Raw genomic sequence first — 21,577 nt, 5'->3', positions numbered from 1 at the left:
TTTTTGCGATACACTTCGTTACTTTAACTGACAATTGCATGGTTGTGCGATGCTGTACCCAAATGAAATTGATGTCCTTTTTTCCCCACAAATAAAGTGATAATTTTGAAAAAAAATGTTTTTACTTTCTATTATAAAACATATTAAATAAAAAAAAAAAAAGTAAAGAAAATCTAATTTCTTCATTAATTTAGGCCTATATGTATTCTGCTATATATTTTTGGTAAGAGAAATCCCAATAAGCATAAATTGATTGGTTTGCGCAAAAGTTATCGCGTCTGCAAACTATGGGATATTGTTATAGCATTTTTATTTATTCAATTATTTTTACTAGTTGTGGCTGTGATCAGTGATTTTTAGTGGGACTGTGACATTGCGGCAGACAAATTGGACCCCTAACTGACATTTTTTACACTTTTTTTGGGAACCAGTGACATTATTACAGTTATCAGTGCTAAACATATGCACTATTGTACTAATGATACTGGCTGGGAAGGGTTAACACCAGGGGCAATCAAAGGGTTTAGTGTGTCCTTAGGGGGTGCTTTCTAACTGTGTGGGAGGTTAAAGACGGACTGGGTGAACACAGAGATTCCTGTTCCTGCTTAGCAGGAACACAAGATCACTGTGTTCTTCCCTGTCAGAACAGCGATCTACCTTGTTTACATGGGCAGATTGCCATTCTGCCTCTCTGGGGAACAATCGACGGGTCCCGGCGGACGTCGCATCCGCCGGACCCGCTGATTGGTCCCCCCTCTGGCCAATCAGTGCGTGCACCCCCAATGGGGTTTATTTACTAAAGCTGGAAAGTGCAAAATCAGGCTCCCTGCTGCATAGAAACCAATGAGCTTCTAACCCCAGATTGTTCAATTAAGCTTTGGTAATAAAACCTGGAAGCTCATTGGTTTCTATGCAGAAGTGAGCCTGATTTTGCACTTTCCAGCTTTAGTAAATAAACCCCATTGTGTACTTAAAAGTGGGGTATGCCTGTATGTGCCACTTTGTGTTGGTCTATCACATAAAATCTCCAAAAAATACATTTACGTTTTTGGTTGTAACATGACAAAATGTGGAAAATTTCAAGGGGTATGAATACTTTTTAAAGGCACTGTATATACTGTATATATATATATATATATATATATATATATATATATATACAGGATAGCGCATTCTTTTTACATTGATACTATTTTATATATACATGTACCATGTTTACAATGTAAAATACCACAATGCAGAGACCTGTGTGTAGGGGTGCACTATAACACACATGCATTGTGATGTGCAGGCTGGGTGCAGTGGTGGCCATTCAAAAGATTGTCTAAATTAGAAGAATGCGTTCCATTTAAAATGAATAGCACCACATTAGGTTTAGCTTTGTAAAAAATTAAGCCCAAAGGCTAACACTGCCCTAGAAATACACAGATATAGGATTTAAAACACAGCTGCTAGCACCCCAAAGTCAAATAGCGACTCAACAGATACAAAACGCAAAATTGGTGTATCGCTAATGAAGTTGAAAATACACAAGTGAAAAAAAGCTTATGATAAAAACTAATGAAGAGTCCCAAATGCACAGTCTATATAAAAACAGGTGAAACCAAAGCCAAAATCCGTGCTTCATGTGAAGGTGAAACATCACTGCCCTGACAATCCCCTGTAAAATTTCTTGCTATTATTTTCAATTCAAGGGTCCCTCTATTCCTCTAGTCAGTTCTAACCACTCCCTTGTTATAGAATAGAAATATTGTCATTGTTGAATTAGACTTTACTCTGACAGCAGTGTCCATGGCAGTCTTTTCAGTGTGTTATGACAGGTCCTCTTTAACTATTTTATACAAGCAAGCCTGTCAGGGCTGTGTTGTCCAAGGAACAAATTCCTCTCCCTGGCCTCTTAATTTTACAAATGAGGCTTGGCGCTGAGAGGTGACTGGGCCTGGTAGACTCAGCCGCAGGAAGATGCCAGAAAGCCGTTGCAGTGGACAATCAACTTGAACTTCAATCTGATTACAGATTTTGGCCGAATGTGGACAATGATTAAATCTGTTATCTTGTAGTCAAGTCTGTTATCTAGTCCATCCACCCGGTGTGCAGTTTGTGTTTGATCTACATATCACAGAAGATTTTCCCTTGTGGGCAGAATATAGCTGTACTCAGTTTCTGTGCCAGTTATTCTCTTTATAGTGGCTTTTGCATCTATTTTACCTAAAAATATAATTCTTCAAGCAGAAAAAAACATGAAGCAATCCTACAAAGGAGGCAGCTCTATGACCGGAGGGGAACGTGCTGAGGACCAGTGGGGCAAGGTCTGGGGATGGTGGATGTAAAATACAAAATAATATACTTCCGGGCATTGGAATTAAACAAAGACTGGTGTGCAAAATCAGTAAACCATTGTGACCAGGCTTCACAATAAATTGGGCCACAAGTCAAATGTTTCTTTACATGTACATGTCATCAATTATGTTGGCAGAGAAAGATAGACCACTGTCATGGTGCCTGAAAAGGTGCCTGGGAATGATGTTGATTGGCTGGCTCATCATGAATGTTATTCACCATGTTCAATCAGCTGAAATCATATGTCCAATTGTCACTATTTGATTGAGGAGCCAGCAGCATTGGGTTCTTCAGGACAGCAAGTATTTCTGCCATTTTTTTTTTTGCCCATGCAAGAGTGTTAGCATATGTTTAAAGCCCAACTCTGGGAAATTTGAAAATCTCATTGCTTGTTTAATCTAGGGTAGAGTAAGGCTGGGTTCACACTATCTTCACATGAGGCTCACAGCAGGGGTCCGGTGTGTCCCCATTCACCGTTTTAGGTCCAATTTCAGCCCAAATTTTGGGCTGAATTCGGAGCTGCAACGGACCAAAAGACGCACAGGGCTCCTGTGCAAATTCCATAGAGAGCCGGTCAAAATCTTCTGCTACTGCAAATTGGATGTGGGGAACCTGCATCCAATTCACAATAGTGTGAACCCAGCCTAAAAGTGTTATAACTTACTCGATCCCCCTTTCCCCAGCAGATGGCACCCCGCCATGCTCCGGCAGGAGACCATCCCTCTGAGCCATCATGTCCAATTTAGGGTTATGGACCCTGCACCTTTCTTGATGATGTCAAGACCTTAGACCGTTGGACCATGGGGGAGAGGACACTACTGGGACCGGTCTAGCGGCATGGAGGTTTGGGTACGTAGATTTTATTTTCTATGTCTCCTAGACCTATTTAGCTCTTGCAGTGTGAGAGCAGTCTCACTGCAAGGGATAATTTTTATGTTTTATGCTTTAAGTTGCTGATAGGTATTAAGTGTAGGCAACTAGAGTTTACTCAAAAAGGATGTCCCTTTAAAGCTGAATTCCAGGAATGTTCATTTTTTTGCATACTTATATTGGGCCAGCTTGGCTCAATGTAAGTATGCATATCTTATATGGAAAATGGAAGATACGCCGCTCCAGGTGAGATGGATTTGCCTAATAGACTCCACACATGGGTGCCCGCCCCGGCTCGCCTCCATAAAATTTGCAATTCAAAAAGAAATGGCAGCACACAGTGGCTGGTCCTGAGTCTTTTTATTAGGTATCTCCAAACATGACACAGACAGGACACTGACAGGCTGCTAATGGTTAACGCATTTCACACAAGCACTGTGCTTAATCATAACCAATGATGATTGAATGATTAAGCACAGCAATTGTGTGAAAGGCATCGACCATTATCAGCCTGTGAGTGTCCTGTCTGTGTCATGTTTGGAGATATCTAATAAAAGGACTCAGGACCAGCTGTGGTGTGCAGCCATCTTTTCTTGAAATGTATATGTTATAATTGGTGGGCCACGCTTTTCACAAGCAGAGAGGTGAGCACAATGGGCCACCAGCAGCTGTACTGGAGTCACCTGAGGAAGTTCGGCCAGGGATCTTGCTCCTGCTGCATGTGTTCAAACAGGCATGGACTGATCCGCAAATATGGACTGAACATATACCGCCAGTGCTTCAGGCAGTGTGCAAAGGACATTGGCTTTATCAAGCTGGACTAAATGGATACTTATTTTGATATTTGGACAAGATCTTTGGTCATAAATGAATATTTCAGCTGAGATGTGCATTTTGTACCTAAGACTTTGAAGAACATACATGTGTGAACTTACAAAAAAAAAAAAAAATTGGTGGGCCACTGGGGATGCTGGAAATCACTGTAGTAACCCATACTACATGCAATCCTAAGCAATCTTCTGGGTCTGTAAGAGGAGATTTTCCTCTGCACACTGAACACGGGGGGGATTTACCCACTTTTATATGAATACAAGGGGGTTGATTTACTAAAGGAAAATAGAGAGTGCACATGTGCAAGCAAAGATGCTGTTTTTTGTTTTTTTTCCTTGTATGTAATTGGGTATTTTTTGCAAAGTGAAGCTGCCCCTCGTTTACTAAGCCTTGGCGCAATTGCACTTGCTAGTCTTTTTGCCTTTAGTAAATCAACCCTATTGTGTTTTCTCATTGAACAACATGGAGACTGTAAAGTCACCACCCTTTCTTTCTACTGTTATCACAAATGTAATGGTGTGAAAACTATTTTGTACTTTATCTGAATGTGATTTTTTTAAAGGTGATTTTCATGTTTTACCTGCTTTTACTGTTCCATATTGTACCTGCTGTAATTCAGATACAATTTATTATTTCATATTGTAAATCAAATAATTTGCATAAGGACTGTTGCAATTTACTGTTAGCTTTATAGATATAGACCATCAGACTATCTATAGGTCTATTGTATAAGATTATTTTCCCATTGAATACAAAAAGGTGTTTAATATTTTTTGTTCAGAGGATGAAGATAAGACATCTCTTGAGCTCTCTAATATGTTTTCTTTCTGATCGTTCTATCTTCAGTCTATTTTTAGTGTCAGTCTTGCACCAGGCTAAAGCACAGTTCACAGCAATCAGTTTACCTTCCATTAACCTTTTCCAAAGTTCACCTGTTAAATTATGATTTGCACTGTACATTTTTACCTTTCCAGAAAAAAGTAAAAAAAATGTTTCCATCTTCAGAAAAAAAAAACAAAAAAAAAACAAAGCCTGACATTTTACTAAAACGTTCTAATATATAAATCTTTGATATACCAGAAAATGGAAAGAAAAGGAAACATGAAATATGTACATACAGCTATAAGCCTCAGTTGCTATTGGGGCATGCTCACCTATAACGGTTATGTTTTATGGACAGATTGGCCTGATGCATTATCAAAGGGTGGGCTGGGTATAACCACAGTCCAGATGTATCTTCTTCAAACCTCCTGCAGAGAGTGGGAACTTATGCCAACATAGAAGAATTGTCGCATTGGTGAACATTTACTAAAACTGGTGCACACAGAATCCGGTGCAGCTTTGCTTAGTAACCAATTAGCTTCTAGGTTTTATTGTCAACACTTAATTGAACAAGCTGAAGTTAGAAGCTGATTGGCTACCAGGCAGAACTGCACCAATTTCTGTGTGCACCAGTTTTAGTAAATCTCCCCCCATTGTCTACATATTTTATTGGTATTATCAGAAGTTAGAAAAAGACAAAAAGGGGCAAAATCTCAATTTGAAATAGGTGTTTATGTTTTTTTATATTTTCTACATACATTTTTCTGCATGGCACTATCAGAAACCCAATTTCCTGCTTGTGTGATTACCTTTTTTTTCCCCCCAATAGTCTTTTTTTGGTTGAAATTTCAGATATCCTCACCACTGTCCTTGGTTTTACTGTGGTCAGTTTTTTATTTTTGATGGCAAACTTACACTATATGGTCAAACGTTTTTGGATACTGGGCCATCACAACTACCATATGGCCAAAATAAACTCAAATGATTAAGTTTGTGTGTTGTGCTACAGCATACAAAAACATTTTAAACAGTTGTGCACTTCCAACCTTACGACAACAGTTAGGGGTAAAGCCTTTTTCCATTTTGCACATATCCAGGTTCATAAAGACATGGTTTGAGCAGTTTGAAGTGGAGGAATTTGAGTAGCCTACAGCCCTGACCTCAACTCTATAAAACACCTTTGAGATACATAGGATTGCAAGCCAGCATTTCTCATCCAACATCTATACCTGACCACACATGTACTGTTCTGGCTGAATGGCACATATGGCCACGTATGACCACAACCACCCATTAGAATCTTTTGGAAAGTCTTCACAGAAGAGTGGAGGCTTTTTTAGCCACACGGGAGGGGCAACTTCATAATAACGCTCATGCCTTTGGAATGGGATGTCCAACAAGCTCATGTAGATGAGATGGTCAGTTGTCCACATTTATTATGGGGACCAACCTCATAATAATGTCCACAGCTTTGAAATGGGATGTCCATCAAGTTAATGTAGGTGTGATGGTCAGGTGTCCTACATTTATTGTGGGGACCAATGCCATAATAATGCCCATGGCTTCGGAATGGGAGGTCCAACAAGCTCATGTAGATGAGATGGTCAGGTGTCCACATTTATTATGGGGACCAACCCCATAATAATGTCCACAGCTTTGAAATGGGATGTCCATAAAGTTAATGTAGGTGTGATGGTCAGGTGTCCTACATTTATTGTGGGGACCAATGCCATAATAATGCCCATGGCTTTGGAATGAGAGGTCCAACAAGCTCATGTAGATGAGATGGTCAGGTGTCCACATTTATTATGGGGACCAACCCCATAATAATGTCCACAGCTTTGAAATGGGATGTCCATCAAGTTAATGTAGGTGTGATGGTCAGGTGTCCTACACTTATCGTGGGGACCAATGCCATAATAATGCCCATGGCTTCGGAATGGGAGGTCCAACAAGCTCATGTAGGTGTGATGGTCAGGTATCTACACCTTTGGCCATATAGTTTACCAAGAACACTGGGAATTTTACCTGTCATTGCAGGTTTTCTCCTTTTACAACACTGTGACTGACTTAGTGAGTATAGGTGACCCTACCATTTAGTCATTTGCTTAAGAAAGTTAAAGCAATCACCTAAGAAAAGAGACAGGCAGTATTCTGCTATTTCGATTGCTAAAATCTTTGCAAAATAAATAACTGACCTTTGGGAGGTTTATTTGTTTTTCTCAGTAGTGGAGTTGCACTAATGACCTGCGGTTCAGATTGCTAGAAGACAAGGTTTATAAGAGCAGTGATAATACCAGGAAATGTACCTGCTTTGCAGCCTCGCTCGTCGCTTCCATCTCCACAGTCATCAAACTGGTCGCACTGCAGCTCGGATGCGATACACTTTCTGTTACCACAGGTGAACTCATCCTTCTTGCAAGGTTTCACTTTCTGCTTCATACCTACCATATTTTACGCAAACAAAATAAATCACAATTAGCCTTGCATGCTCATTAGAATGCAGCCAGCATGTACAGTCACTGACCAAGAAGCAGAAAGGTTCTTCATGCGTTTCAAATATAATTGTTTCAGAACCTAATTTATGGCACACATAAACTTTCAATTAAGACTTCAATTAAGGTCAATTATGTTTTTCACCGAAGGTTCCTCTCAGATTACGGTAATTTAGTCTCAGAGCCGCGTAGGGTAAATTCTACGTACCACAGTGAACCTCATCAGAGTTATCGCCGCACTCATCCAGTTCATTGCAAATCTGCGCTGTCCTTAGGCACACGCGGTTGTTGTGGCAGCGGAAAGGCCTTGTCGGTGGGCAGGGAAATTTGACTTAGAAACAAAAATGCCACATATTCAATGTTATTATTAGAGCTAACAAAACAGACACACGTAACATTTTATAAGTATCTTCGTCAAAAAGCAACTCTAGGTCAACAGCTAAAGTATAGCAAAAGCCCAAACTTTTTCATCTTGGATAAAGTAGGGAATGTTTATTGCCATCTGTGTTCCATTGAAAAAATGAAGATACATTTTTTTTTCTTTTCTTTAATAAATGCGCATGAATGAATTCAGCAGAACATAATACAGTGGATGTACAAAGAACAGTGCAGTGCTAAAAAATTGTCACAAGTGTAAAATGTGTTATGTCAAAAATAAACAAAGTGACCAACAACAGTGAATGACAGGCAAAAAAAATGGCCGATAGGAAATCAAACAATTGAGTGCTCCTAAATAATTTACAAATGATATGGTGAAGACAAATATAATAAAAACAGCTCTAATAAAAACAGCTCATAATACAGTGGAACCTTGGTTTACAAGTAACGCGGTTTGAAAGACGGGCAACTTTTTTTTTTTTAATTCTGACTCGGTTTGTGAGTGTTGTCTCGCAAAACGAGCAGAATTCAAGCTAATGGGGTGTGCAGTACTGCATTTGACCAGAGGTGCGGGGGCGCCGGTGACACTTTGAACGGTTCAGAGCCGTTCAGAAATACTCAGAATCACTTGGAATTACTCAGAAACATTCGGAAATACTCCATTCCCGACTTTCCGAGGCTTTCTGAGTTCAGCCAAGCTGTCCTCGGGTATTTCCGAGGGTCTCCGGCGCCCCCCCCACCTCTGGCCACATGCGGTATTGTATGTAATAGAAGTCAATGCGGAACTAATTATATTCATTTCCATTGATTTCTATGAGGAAACTCGCTTTGATATGCGAGCGCTTTGGATTACAAGCATTCTCCTGGAACAGATTATGCTCGTAATCCAAGGTTCCGCTGTATGTTTCTTTTAAAAAGGAAGCACTCACTTTTATGGTCATTTAACAACAACTACCTGTGCATAGCATCCCCAAATATCCAGCTAGGAAGTATACACTCATGTCTTCATTCACAGCCATTGGATCCCCACCTCAAGACTACATGTCTACTAATTCATAGCTCCATCATGCTCCATTATCATGCTTAGAAGCTACATTCAATCAATCACACTTGGGAGGCGTGTCTTATGTGTCAGTCTGTATGCACCTCCTGCCGCAGTGGGTGCCATTATATAAGGCTGTAGTTTAACATAAAAAAGCACTCAAAGAGGTGGCTCTATAGGACCCTGCAAGCCAGCACAAAACAGGCCAGCATTGTGGGTACCAGCTGATTCAGTTGGAAGAGAAACCGTTAGCACATTGAGAAGCAGCACAGAATGTAAGTGTTAACACCAGTAGTATAAGTAGTAAAAAAAAAATAGGCTTTAATATCACTTTAAGGCCCAACTCCAGGCAGAAAAAAAAATATCCTTTGAAGTGCAATATACACTGCAAGGAGTAATAGCTTGTTTTGTTCAGGGGGAGGAGAAACAGACTTACTTACCTGATCCTCTGCTCTCTCATCAGACAGCTATTCCCCACGATCCAGTGGTGGACTGGCCCTCAGCCTCCCTAATTGATGAGGTCAGGACTCTAGACTGCTAGAGCACAGGGGTCCAGAAGCTGTGAGGAACAGACTAGCTGCGGGGAGGAGCAGAGGATTGGAGTAGGTATATTTCCTTTTATTGTTCCCCAGACATATACAGACAATTAGCGCTTGCACTGCAGGCACAGCTCCACTGTAAGGGATCATTTTTTTATTTGCCTGGAGTTGGTCTGTAACTTCTTGTCCTGTAGATACAACGAAAAGCAATCTCTTTACAGTGAGGGAAATCCTCACTGCAACAAGTGTCCACATTGGAAGCCAATGGCTCCTGCTGCTGTCTCAGCCAATGAGGAGAGGGAGTCCCGGGACAGCCGAGGCTCTCGTGCACATTGCTGGATCGAGAGAGGGCTCAGGTGAGTATTGGGGGGCTGTGGTGGGAGCATTACTTTCCTGCATAGAATGCCATAGAAACCCTTCAGCCTTTAAACGACTTTAATGTGGTTGTAAACCCTAGGACAAAAAACAAAACAAAACTGCAAGACAAAGGCATAATGAGCTAGTATGCATAGCATACTAGCTCATTATGAATTACTTACCTGAGACCGAAGCCCCTGCAGCCATCCTCGTGTGGCCGACATCGCTCCCGGTGTTACTTCCGGGTATCGCGGGCTCCGGCGCTGTGATTGGCCGGAGCCGCGATGACGTCACTCCCGCGCATGCGCACAGAAGCCACCGGCAACTGCACACTCAATGAAGCAACGGCACGTACGTGCCATTTCTTCAGTGCGAATGTGTCGATGACGTCGGCACATGCAAATACAGGGGATATCTCCTAAACCGTTTAGGTTTAGGAGATATCCAGGGTAGCTACAGGTAAGCCTTATTATAGGCTTACCTGTAGCAAAACGTGTGATGTAAGAGTTTACAACCACTTTAAGGCTGTATAGGATAAAGAGGAAATTGGCATTGCTTTTTATGTACAGACTGTGAGGTTGATTTACTAAAGGCAAACAGCCTGTTCACTTTGCAGGGAAAGTTTCATTTTGCAAGGGGACTTATACTTTAGTTTAGTGAATAAGGTGAGAATTTACTTTGCAAAGAATACCCAATAAAGAGCAAGTGTGCAAAAGAAAACAAAGTAGTATTTTTGCTTGCACATGATTGGAAAAAGTCAGCAGTTTCACCGCATTTTCCTTTCACCTCAGTCTGTTTGCCTTTAGTAAATCAACCCCTGTGTGTCACTTACCTATCACCTGCCTACATTAGTAGCCTCCCTGGCGGTTTTCCCGAGTGTGGCTCGGGGTTACATTTCAGCACCAATAGCGGTAACCCTGAACCACACTCGGGATTGCATTGCAGGATCCTGGTGCAGGTTACTTACCTTGTCCCCAGGATCCTGCGATGTCCCCCCGCTGTGTCCGCGGGCTCTGTCCTCCTCCCGAAGCCAATCTGTGCCGGGCTCCGTTCACTGCGAGCGTCGAGACGCACAGGGGCGGAGCCTGGCAGGAAATTCAAAAAAGTGAAAATTCATAACACATACAGTACACTGTAATCTTACAGATTACATTACTGTATGAAATTATTTCATATCCCTTTTGTCCCCAGTGCTTTGTCCAGTGTCCACTGTGTCTGTGGGCTCTGTCCTCCGCCCCGATGTCCTGTTTGCCGGGCTCCATTCCCTACGAGCGTTGCAACGCACGGGGGCGGAGCCTGGTGGCAAATTAAAAAAAGTGAAAATTCATCATACATACAGGACTGTAATCTTACAGTTTACATTACTGTATGAAATTATTTCACATCCCTTTTGTCCCCAGTGCTTTGTCCCATGCCCTGCATGCAGTTTTATATTATATATACTGTTCTTTCTGCCTGGAAACTGGAGATTGTCCATAGCAACCAAAAAGTGTCCCTTTACGTCAAAAGTGGCTTTAGACCAGCTAGAAAACAGCGATAGTAAATTAGAACACTTGCAGAATTGAGCGATAGTGAATCGTGGGGAAATTTATTTTTTTATTATTATATTATTATTTTTTATAATTATTTATAGTTATTTATTATGTTATAATTTATGATTTAGTTTTTCAAACTTTATCATACCGGGGATGTCTACTAGACTCTTGGTGGACAGATCTAAGTGTGTTACTGATAAGAATTACAGGCCTACAATATAAAACGCTAAATTTCTATGCGATAATTGTACCGCTTTGAGACGCAAAAATCTGAAATAATCATACCGCCAGGGAGGTTAAGGAATGTCACTATAGTGGTAACTCATAATTTGAAATTTCTTCAGGCTCCTTTAATCCCCCCCCCCCACCCTTTTCTATCAACTTCCACAGCAGGCACCTCCCCCCCCCCCCCCCCCCCCGCAGCTCTTGTAAATGTTTTAGCTTGTACCATTCAATATAAAACAAAAAGCAGAGATTATTCAAAATCGTATGTGTGCTGTAACTGCACCTTCTGCAGATCATGCAAATGAATTGAAGGTTTTCTACAATGGGTTTACTATCAGATCGAAAGCCATACTTTATAGTAGAACTATAGGCAAAACTTTTTCTTTTCATTTTTGGATAGAGTAAGGGACGGTTATAACCCCTGTCAGATTTTTTATTCACCATCTGTGTCCCATTTTGGAGATTTCCTACCACTTCCTGTCCCATAGCCAAACAGGAAGTCAGAGGAAATTCTTGCAAATTAAAGTAATCCCTAGAGGTCCCCCGGTCACCAGAACTAGTGTCCCCATTAAAGGATTTCCCCTTTATTACTTTTCTGAGGAAAACCCAAAACATGGGATTTTTTCTTACTTTCAATGATAATGGTAAGCAGGACAAATAGAGAGGGTGAAGCTCCCTAACGGGGGCACAGACAGTAATGACAATTGACAGGGGTTTTAATCCATTCCTTACTCTGTCCTAACTAACTAACTAACTAACTAACTAACTAACTAACTAACTAACATAGAGCCCCTCAGTAGTCTAAGGGCTCACTCACACATGCTTTGCGTTCTGAAAAGTGATCAGCGTCCAGATCACTCTTCAGAGAACATTTTACGGGTTGAGAGGAGGCATTATATTGCCTCCTCGATGCCTGCTTTAATCTATGGAATTCCACACTAGTTTTTCATTTGCATTTTTTTCTTTACATTTTAAAATATACACTCACCGGCCACTTTATTAGGTACACCTTGCTAGTCCCGGGTTGTTCCCCTTTTGCCTTCAGAACTTACTTCATTCTTTGTGGCGTAGATTCAACAAGGTTCTGGAAACATTCCTCAGAGATTTTGATCCATAGTGACAAGATAGCATCATGCAGTTGCAGCAGATTTGTCGGCTGCACATCCATGATGTGAATTTCCTATTCTACCACATCCTAAGACCCCTTTCACACTGAGGCGTTTTTGTGGCATTTTAGCGCTAAAAAAACCCCTATTAAAACGCTCATAAAACGCTCCCCGTGCATCTCAATGGACCCTTTCACACTGAGGCGTTGCGCTGGCGGGGTGTTGAGAAAAGTCCTGCAAGCAGCATCTTTGGAGCAGCTTTTGGGCGTTGAAAAAAGCGCTTCAAAAACGCCCCTCTCCATTGAAATGAATTGGAAGCGCTGTAAAAAACGCTTGAATAGCGCCTATAATCTGCCCTGAGATGTAGAAAAGTCACATGATCTCACAAAAAGGTAAACATGCCAGCAGAAAAAAGAACATCTACATGTAAGGAGGTGGGGTTGTGCTTTGACGCCCATGCTTCAATAATGCTTGAAAAACGCAGTTAAAACGCCCGCAGCGTTGCAGTAATTTTACCGCTAGCGCCTAAAAAATGCTGTAAAAATGTGGTGATAGCGCTAAGGCATTTTTAGGGCATTTTTGAAGCTCCTCAGTGTGAAAGGGCTCTAAAGGTGCTCTATTGGATGAGATCTTTTGAGTGTGGAGGTCATTGGAGTACAGGGACCTCATTGTCCAGTGGTGAGATGATTGGAGCTTTGTGACATGGTGCATTATCCTGCTGGAAGGAGCCATCAGAAGATGGGGACACTGTAGTCATAAAGGGATGGACATGGTCAGCAACAATACTAAGGTAGGCCTTGGCATTTAAATGATGCTCAATTGGTACTAAGGGGCCCAAAGTGTTCCAAGAAAATATATACCACACCATTACATTATCACCGCCAGTCTGGACCGTTGATACAAGGCAGGTTGGATCCATGTTTTCATGTTGTTTACACCACATTCTGACCCGACCATCTGAATGTTGCAGCTGAAATCGAGACTCATCAGACCAGGCAACATTTTTCCAATCTTCTATTGTCCAATTTTGGTGAGCCTGTGCAAATTGTAGCCTCAGTTTCCTGTTCTTAGCTGACAGGAGTGGCACCCGGTGTGGTCTTCTGCTGCTGTAGCCCATCTGCTTCAAGATTCAATGTGTTGTGCATTCAGAGATGGTATTTTGCATACCTTGGGTGTAACGAGTGGTTATTTGAGTTACTGTTGCCTTTCTATGATCTCAAACTAGTCTGCCCATTCTCTTCTGACCCCTGACATCAACAAGCCATTTTCTTCCATATAGCTGCCGCTCACTGGATATTTTCTCTTTTTCGGACCATTCTCTGTAAACCCGAGAGATGGTTGTGCGTGAAAATCCCAGTTGATCGGGAATTTTTGATATACTCAGACCAGCCTGTCTGGAACCAACAACCATGCCATGTTCAAAGTCAATTAAATCCCCTTTCTTCCCCATTCTGATGCTCAGTTTGAGCTACAGCAAGTCGTCTTCACCATGTCCAGATGCCTAAATGTATTCAGTTCCTTGCATGTGATTGGCTGATTAGCAATTTGTGTTACCAAGCATTTGAACAGGTGAGTGTATATTCTTATATCATATTTTAACCCTGACGAAGGAGGCAAAACTTGGCCCCCAAAAAGCACTGGCTAGTGTATCACATGTTTGGAATAAAACCTCATTTTTGGATTTCAGCATTTTGGTGTGGCACTTAAATCTCCTGATCCAACTATGTACATACACACACAATATATACTGTAGACTGCTAGCCCTTACAGTGAGGGGAAAAAAAGTATTTGTTCCCCTACTGATTTTGTACATTTGCCCACTGACAAGGAAATGATCAGTCTATAATTTTAATGGTAGGTTTATATTAACAGTGAGAGACAGAATAGCATAAAAAATATCCAGAAAAATCCATTTCAAAAATGTATACACTGATTTCCATTTTAATGAGTGAAATAATTATTTGACCCCTTCGCAAAAAAATGACTTAGTACTTGGTGGCAAATCCCTTATTGGCAAAGACATTTCTTGTAGTCGGCTGCCAGGCTTGCACACATCTCAGGAGGGATTTTGTCTCACTCCTCTTTGCAGATCCTCTCCAAGTCATTAAAGGGTAAGTTCACCTTTACAGAAAACTCAGAAAACTCGACTTCCTCGCCCCACCCCACCCCCCCACCCCCGGTCCCACTGACCCCACTATCTTCGGTTCTAAGCCCCGGTATATCTGTGCCAGGAGCCCGGGGCTTAGAAATCCTCTCTGCTAGAATGTCCAAAAGTCCCTCCCTCAGGAGAGACATTTGGAGCATTCTAATTGATTAGCGCCATCACATGGGCGGCGCCGACCAATCAGCAAACGCATAGCCGTCCTATCAGCTATGGAGAAGACTCGAGGAAGGAGAGAGGATTTCTAAACCCCAGGTCCTGACGCAGATATACCGGGGATAGCGGCGGTCCAGGTCAGCGGGACCGGGGGGGGGGGGGGGGCGAGGAGGGGTACCTGTGTAAGTTCATCTTACAGATTTTTCTGTAAAGGTGAACTTACACATTAAGGTTTAGCGGCTGACGTTTGGTAACTCGAACCTTCAGCTCCCTCCACATATTTTCTATAAGATTAAGGTCTGGGGACTGGCTAGGCCACTCCAGGACCCTAAAGTGGTGAGCGGGGCACATATATCTGCAGTGTTTTCTTATCTCTCTACAAAGCCCTATGTCCCGTAGCTTTCTCCTGTCCCGTTTTTCTTTATGTTATCAGCATGAGAACTTCTGACTAGGGATGAGTCAAACACACCCCCTGGTTCGCACCAAAACATGCGAACAGGCAAAAAAATTTGTACGAACATGTGAACACCGTTAAAGTCTATGCGACACAAACATGAAAAACCAAAAGTGCTAATTTTAAAGGCTTATATGCAAGTTATTGCCATAAAAAGTGTATGGGGACCTGGGTCCTGCCCCAGGGGACAGGTATCAATGCGAAAAAAAGTTTTAAAAACGGCCGTTTTTTCAGTAGCAGTGATTTTAATAACGCTTAAAGTGAAACAATACAAATGAAATATTCTTTTAAATATCGTGGTTTGTAGCAAGAGATATACAAATAAACCGCCCCTGAATCTCTCTTACTCCACTGCACCAAAGAAAAATTGCAAAGCTGTATAAAAGATGTGTAAATGAATACAAAATGTGTGTACATACACAGTGTACAGTGGAAAAAGCTGCCACTTAAATAAATACGTAAATTGATCAGAATCCCAAAACTATACCTCTCACATGTGTACAGATAGAGACAGTGGCGCTAATAGAAATTGTGTAAAATAATGGGTTAGAGCAGCATAATGCCTATGACCCTCTACTTATACATAAAAATAATAATAATAGTGTCATGAAAAACAATTATTTTTACCATGAAAAAAATGTCTTTAACACCCAGTGAAAAGTGTCACTATAGATAATAAATTACAAGAAATGAATGATCAAGCTCAACAGTTGTTTTTCAATCTACTTATGTGAAAAATCTTCTACTCTTCCACCACACCACCGTGATAGTGACACCACTCCCTCTGAAGAGCGAGCTGCTTTGAGATCATTGACAAGATTCTCCCGTGTAGTTCTGGGTTGATTCCTCACCGTTCTCATGATCATTGAAACTCAACGATGTGAGATCTTGCATGGAGCCCCAGACCGAGGGAGATTGACAGTTATTTTGTGTTTCTTCCATTTGTGAATAATCGCACCAACAGTTGTCACCCACTCACCAAGCTGCTTGGCGATGGTCTTGCGGCCCATTCCAGCCTTGGGTAGGTCTACAGTCTTGGTCCCTGACATCCTTGGACAGCTCTTTGGTCTTGGCCATGGTGGAGAGATTGTAATCTGATTGATTGCTTCTGTGGACAGGTGCCTTTTATACAGGTAACAAGCTGAGATTAGGAGCACTCTCTTTAAGGAAGTGCTCCTAATCTCAGCTCGTTACCTGTATAGAAGACACCTGGGAGCCAGAAATCTTGCTGAATGATAGGGGATCAAATACTTATTTCACTCATTAAAATGCAAATCAATTTATAACTTTTTTGAAATGCGTTTTTTTTCTGGATATTTTTGTTGTTATTCTGTCTCTCACTGTTAAAATAAACCTACCATTAAAATTCTAGACTGATAATTTCTTTGTCAGTGGGCAAATGTACAAAATCAGCAGGGGATCAAATACTCTTTTCCCTCTCTGTACATACATCTTGTTCATCCCAGCCAACCCATGAAAGAAATCTATAAGATCCAACAAAAGATTCTCTTTTTCTTTGCTTGAAGTGTCCAAGGAAACATCTGCACTACATTTACCTGGTACAATATGAACACACTGCACACTGTAGGACTTATCTCATTTCAAGATGTTGTTTTGGTCATTTCAGCCAATAATCTATTATGCTATACAAGTTTTATCAACATTTTGAAATGTTTTATATACAATAAAAAAAAAGTCATTAAGTACTGTGTTTTGCAACGTCAAGTGGGTACTTGATGTTCTCAAGCCGGAGATTTATGGTGACATGTGCTGTAAACAAATGCTGGAGGAAGGTACATTTTAGAACAGTTACATATAAGGCCAACTCTAGTCTCATGCATCTCAATAGAGTTTGAATGCCTAGATGATTCAGAAGAAAGACCTCTCTGTCAGTTAGTATCTTAAATCTTGATATAAGTAAACCAAAAATCTTTCACAACCATAGCTCTTTATAGCAGCCCTTCAAACAATTGTAAGAGAACACTACTAAGGTGGGCATAGGGTCAGCTAGTGTGAGTCGGTTTGGTTTAGATCAGGGATCTCCAAACTTTTTAAGCTAAGGGACAGTTTTCTGTCCTTCAGGCTTTAGGATGGCCAAACTGTGGCTAGTGGGAGTAGAAACTGCCCCGGCATCAATGCCCCATCATTGGTTTTAGTTGGAGGCATAGTGCACCATTGAGTGTATTAGTTGGGGAATGGTGCCCCATCAATGGTTTCAGTGGGTGGAATAGCGCCCCAAGGGCCCAATAAAGGTAAGCATAGGGCCACATCCAGCCCCCTCCCACCACAGTTTGTAGACCACTGATTTAGATGATGAGAAGCTTAACTTAACTTTTTCAAGACACAGTATTGCCTTCATATTTAGGGCCATGTCATACAAATAAATCGATGTGTTGGCATAGGCAGAATATGTCAGGCAAGGGAACGACTATAGGGGATTGAAGCTTGTAGGCACATAAACCACTTCCCCTAATGAAATCCTTCCCTCACTGGCCTGTAACAGCACAGAACATCGGTCACTAATGAGGGAGCAGCAAAAGAGCTACATATTACTGGTCTGGTTAGTGTCTGGAGAGAGAGGAAGTGATTCCATAGGAAAACCTAAGTGGTGTTATCCTCCCAGGGCAAGATTGTTCATCTGACATGGCCCTTAAGAAACATGCCATTACCTACCATCATATTACCCTATTCCAGTACTGGCACTCTTTAAAGCTGAATTATACAGTAGTTGTGATTTTTATTGCATAAGTATGATGAGCTCCCACCTGAGCAATTCCTGGGGAAGCTGACAATCACTATACTAGACGTGCCGACTACAGTCATAGCAGTGATCTTCTGGGTCCTATGCTATTCACAGAATGTCTTGTATTTTTTATTTTTTTTTATATATATAAATACAAGGCGTTTTTCGATTTAACAAGGTGAAGAGGCAGAGGGGTGATGTCACAATTGCCACCTGAGTGACCCCCTGTGGTGACCCCCTGTGGTTATTATGCAAAACAGAAGTCGCTTGGCACAGGTCCCGAAGACTGCTGCTATCACTGTAGTAGTGGCAACTACCACAGTGATTTGAAGCTTCAACAGCAATCACTCAGATATGAGATACACATACACTATATTGTCAAACGTATTGGGACACCTGCCTTTACACGCACATGAACTTTAATTGCATCCCAGTCTTAGTCCGTAGGGTTCACTATTGAGTTGGCCCACCATGTGCAGCTATAACAGCTTCAACTCTTCTTTGAAGGCTGTCCACAAGGTTTAGGAGTGTGTCTATTGGAATGTTTGACCATTCTTCAAGAAGCGCACTTGTGAGGTCAGGCACTGATGTTGGACGAGAAGGCCTGGCTCCCAGTCTCCACTCTAATTCATCGTAAAGGTGTTCTATTGGGTTGACGTCAGTAGTGCAGGCCAGTCAAGTCCCACCCCAAACACGCTGATCCATGTCATTATGGACCTTGCTTTGTCCACCGGTGTGCAGTCTTGTTGGAACAGGAAGGGGCCATGCCCAAACTGTTCCCACAAAATTGGGAGCATGAAATTATCCAAGATATTTTGGTATGCTGACGCCTTAAGAGTTTCCTTCACTGGAAGGGACCAAGCCCAACCCCTGAAAAACAACCCCACACCATAACCCCCCCACCAAATGATTTGAACCAGTGCACAAAGCAAGGGCCATAAAGACATGGATGAGTGAGTTTGCGGTGGAGGAACTTGACCTCAACCCAATAGAACACCTTTGGGATGAATTTGAGCGGAGACTGCGAGCCAGGCCTTCTCGTTCAATATCAGTGCCTGACCTCACAAATGCTCTTCTGGAAGAACGATCAAACATTCCCATAGACACACTCCTAAACCTTGTGGACAGCCTTCCCAGAAGAGTTGAAGCTGTTATAGCTGCAAAGGGGGGGCCAACTCAATATTGGACCTTACGGACTAAGACTGGGATGCCATTAAAGTTCATGTGTGTGTCCCAATACTTTTGACAATATAGTGTACTTACATTGGTCCACGTTTGACTATGCAACTAAAACTATGCAATAAAAATCATAACTAGAGTTCAGCTTTAATGTAAATGTGTACTTCTGATGCTGGCCATACATAGCAACATTCCAGCAATTTCAGTTCCTTTCAACCAGCTTTTGATTGCAAAAAAAAAATAGCCAGAGAGATGAAAGAAATGTTTCCATTTAAATTGTGAAAAGATGTTAAGTGTTGGTGGTAGGTTGGCCTTGATCTGTTTGCATGTTTTACAATTGAAAGCAGATTGAAAGAATTGATGTTGTCTTTGAATGACTGTAAAGATGCATGTAATTGTCATCTCGTTCATCTTTATGCAGTAGAGAATTCAGCTATGCAGTTATACTGTGCACTGTGCCTGGGAAACTCTTCAAGCAGAACAGCAGAGCAAATTTGCAAGTTAGTAGACTAACTTGACACGTTACATATCAAGTCTATGTAGACAATAAAAGAGACTGACAATGTAAAATAGATTCTGTTTTGGGGAAATTCAGAAAAAATAAATACAAAAGATGACAACAAACTGTGCCTCAAGAGCAATTGACTGATTTTAATATCCAATATAAAAACATTTGGATCCAGAAATTCTAATTTGTGTCATTTGTTCCACCATATTGTTCTATCACAAATCCAATCAGATCACATTGTTTTCACTTATTTTATCAGCTTTGTGAACTGTTGCGTGTCGGTATAATTTGTAAATAAATTACAAAGCAAACATCAAAGATAATTGCACTAATTTCTTTCCCTGGAGTGCAAATTTCCATTTTTCTGAATGATGTTTTGTTGATCAAAGGTAGGAAAAAAATCCACGAAAAAAAAAATGAAAAAAAAAAAAGAAAAATACAGTATGTGACTTGCATCAACCATTTTCAAGTTAGCCAATGAAAAACCTGAACTCAAAACGACTGGGTTTTTATAAAATTTAAGTGTGGGATATCTTTACTTTTCTGAGTTCCGTTTGCCTGTTATAGCAATTACAAAACCAAACGATGGTGTGACTACCCCTTAGGCTCAGTTCACACCAATGCATCTTTTCATGATTTTTGCAGAAACGCAGGACACTATTTTTAATATGGGTTCCTATGGAACACATTCACATATCACTGCATTTTTATGCCTCTGCATTTTTGGAAAGGGTCAGGGCTTTTTTTTAGAAGAAAGACAGTACTTTTTTTGTTTTTTGGTTCAATAGACTGCAATGGAGAAGCTGCAGAAAAACATGTAGTGGGTTTTTACTGCAATTTTGCCACGATTTGCTTCTTGGGTTTTTCAATCTGCCTAACAACAAAATTGCCCAAAAAAGCACAAATTGTGTCAAAATTGCAGTAAAAACCACAAAAAGCACTGCAGAAACGCTCAAAAGCAGACTGCATAGGTGTGAAAGGAGCCTTAAGGATTCTCCATTACCCAGAATAAACAACTGACTGTAATGTCCACTTTAAAACAATGAAGAGAGATGCCTGCACACCAATGACTTGCAGAAAAAAAAAGACCCAGATCATGTCATATATGACGAAACATGTTGGGCGGAGCAGGAAGCCATGTCGTCACCGCACATGCATGCTTAATTAATGAAGATTCTGGGAATTGTAGTTTTATGTAAAATGTTATACACAGTGCTGATGTAAGTGTTTTTAGCTGCTCTCATTAAAAGTACCATCCGTTTTTTAACAATATTGGAGCGGATCTTTGCTTTTTTTTATGTTTATGCCATGGAAGGGATGGAGATGGAAAGGAAAACTGTGTTGTGAGCAGTGGAGTTCCACTTGTCTTATGCCTTATAACAAGCGCTGTTTCACTTCTTATGAGAGAGCCACATCTCCTTTGGTAAGCCTCAGTGTGGCTGGTGGAAGAAATAAGGTATTTTTACACATTTAGTAAACAAATGGAGAGATCATGGTGCACTTTATTGTATAGTTAATCAAAAATTCACCATGGATTGTTGATAAGCATGTGGTTTTGATATGAATATATATTTTTTTATGTTTTGAGAACCAAGCGCTGCACTGGTGTGTATATATTAGTAAAAGAAAAAAACTTGATTTACTGAAGCATTACAACACTGGCATCTCAAGATGGCACAGAGACTTTTTATTAAGGTGTCAAAACATTTGATTCTATGGTCTCTATGTGGCCATTGGTGCTATGGTTCTATAAATCAAGGCTTTTTTACTGTGGGTAAGCAGTAAGCTGTTTTTCGTTCTATTTTCTCGATTTACGGTGCCTCCACTGCCACACAC

At 41.1% G+C, this 21,577-nt stretch overlaps 2 protein-coding genes across 7 annotated transcripts in view; one reads left to right on the top strand and one right to left on the bottom strand.

Annotated features, from left to right (window-relative positions):
- LRP1B (LDL receptor related protein 1B) overlaps positions 1-21,577 on the bottom strand; it is a 2,172,167-nt gene that overhangs the window by 173,516 nt on the left and 1,977,074 nt on the right. For all 6 annotated transcript variants that reach the window (XM_073634235.1, XM_073634238.1, XM_073634240.1 and 3 more), the window contains 2 exons: positions 7,567-7,689; positions 7,173-7,307 (listed from right to left, as the gene is read on the bottom strand). In XM_073634235.1, coding sequence (XP_073490336.1) covers positions 7,173-7,307; positions 7,567-7,689 — 258 coding nt within the window. The remainder of the gene's footprint in view (positions 1-7,172; positions 7,308-7,566; positions 7,690-21,577) is intronic.
- Positions 3,864-4,065, top strand: LOC141147118 (small ribosomal subunit protein uS14-like). The gene has a single exon (XM_073634242.1). The coding sequence runs from the start codon at positions 3,864-3,866 to the stop codon at positions 4,032-4,034; it is 171 nt and encodes a 56-aa protein (XP_073490343.1). The 3' UTR covers positions 4,035-4,065.

Source organism: Aquarana catesbeiana, linkage group LG06, assembly GCF_042186555.1.
Source record: "Aquarana catesbeiana isolate 2022-GZ linkage group LG06, ASM4218655v1, whole genome shotgun sequence".
In the NCBI taxonomy this organism is placed as follows: domain Eukaryota; kingdom Metazoa; phylum Chordata; class Amphibia; order Anura; family Ranidae; genus Aquarana; species Aquarana catesbeiana.
Note: the sequence above shows the minus strand (reverse complement) of the source record. Positions and strands in the feature narration are given on the sequence as shown.

Coding starts and splice junctions, on each gene's coding strand:
- LOC141147118 (XM_073634242.1), top strand. CDS start 3,864: ATGGGCCACCAGCAGCTGTACTGGAGTCACCTGAGGAAGTTCGGCCAG.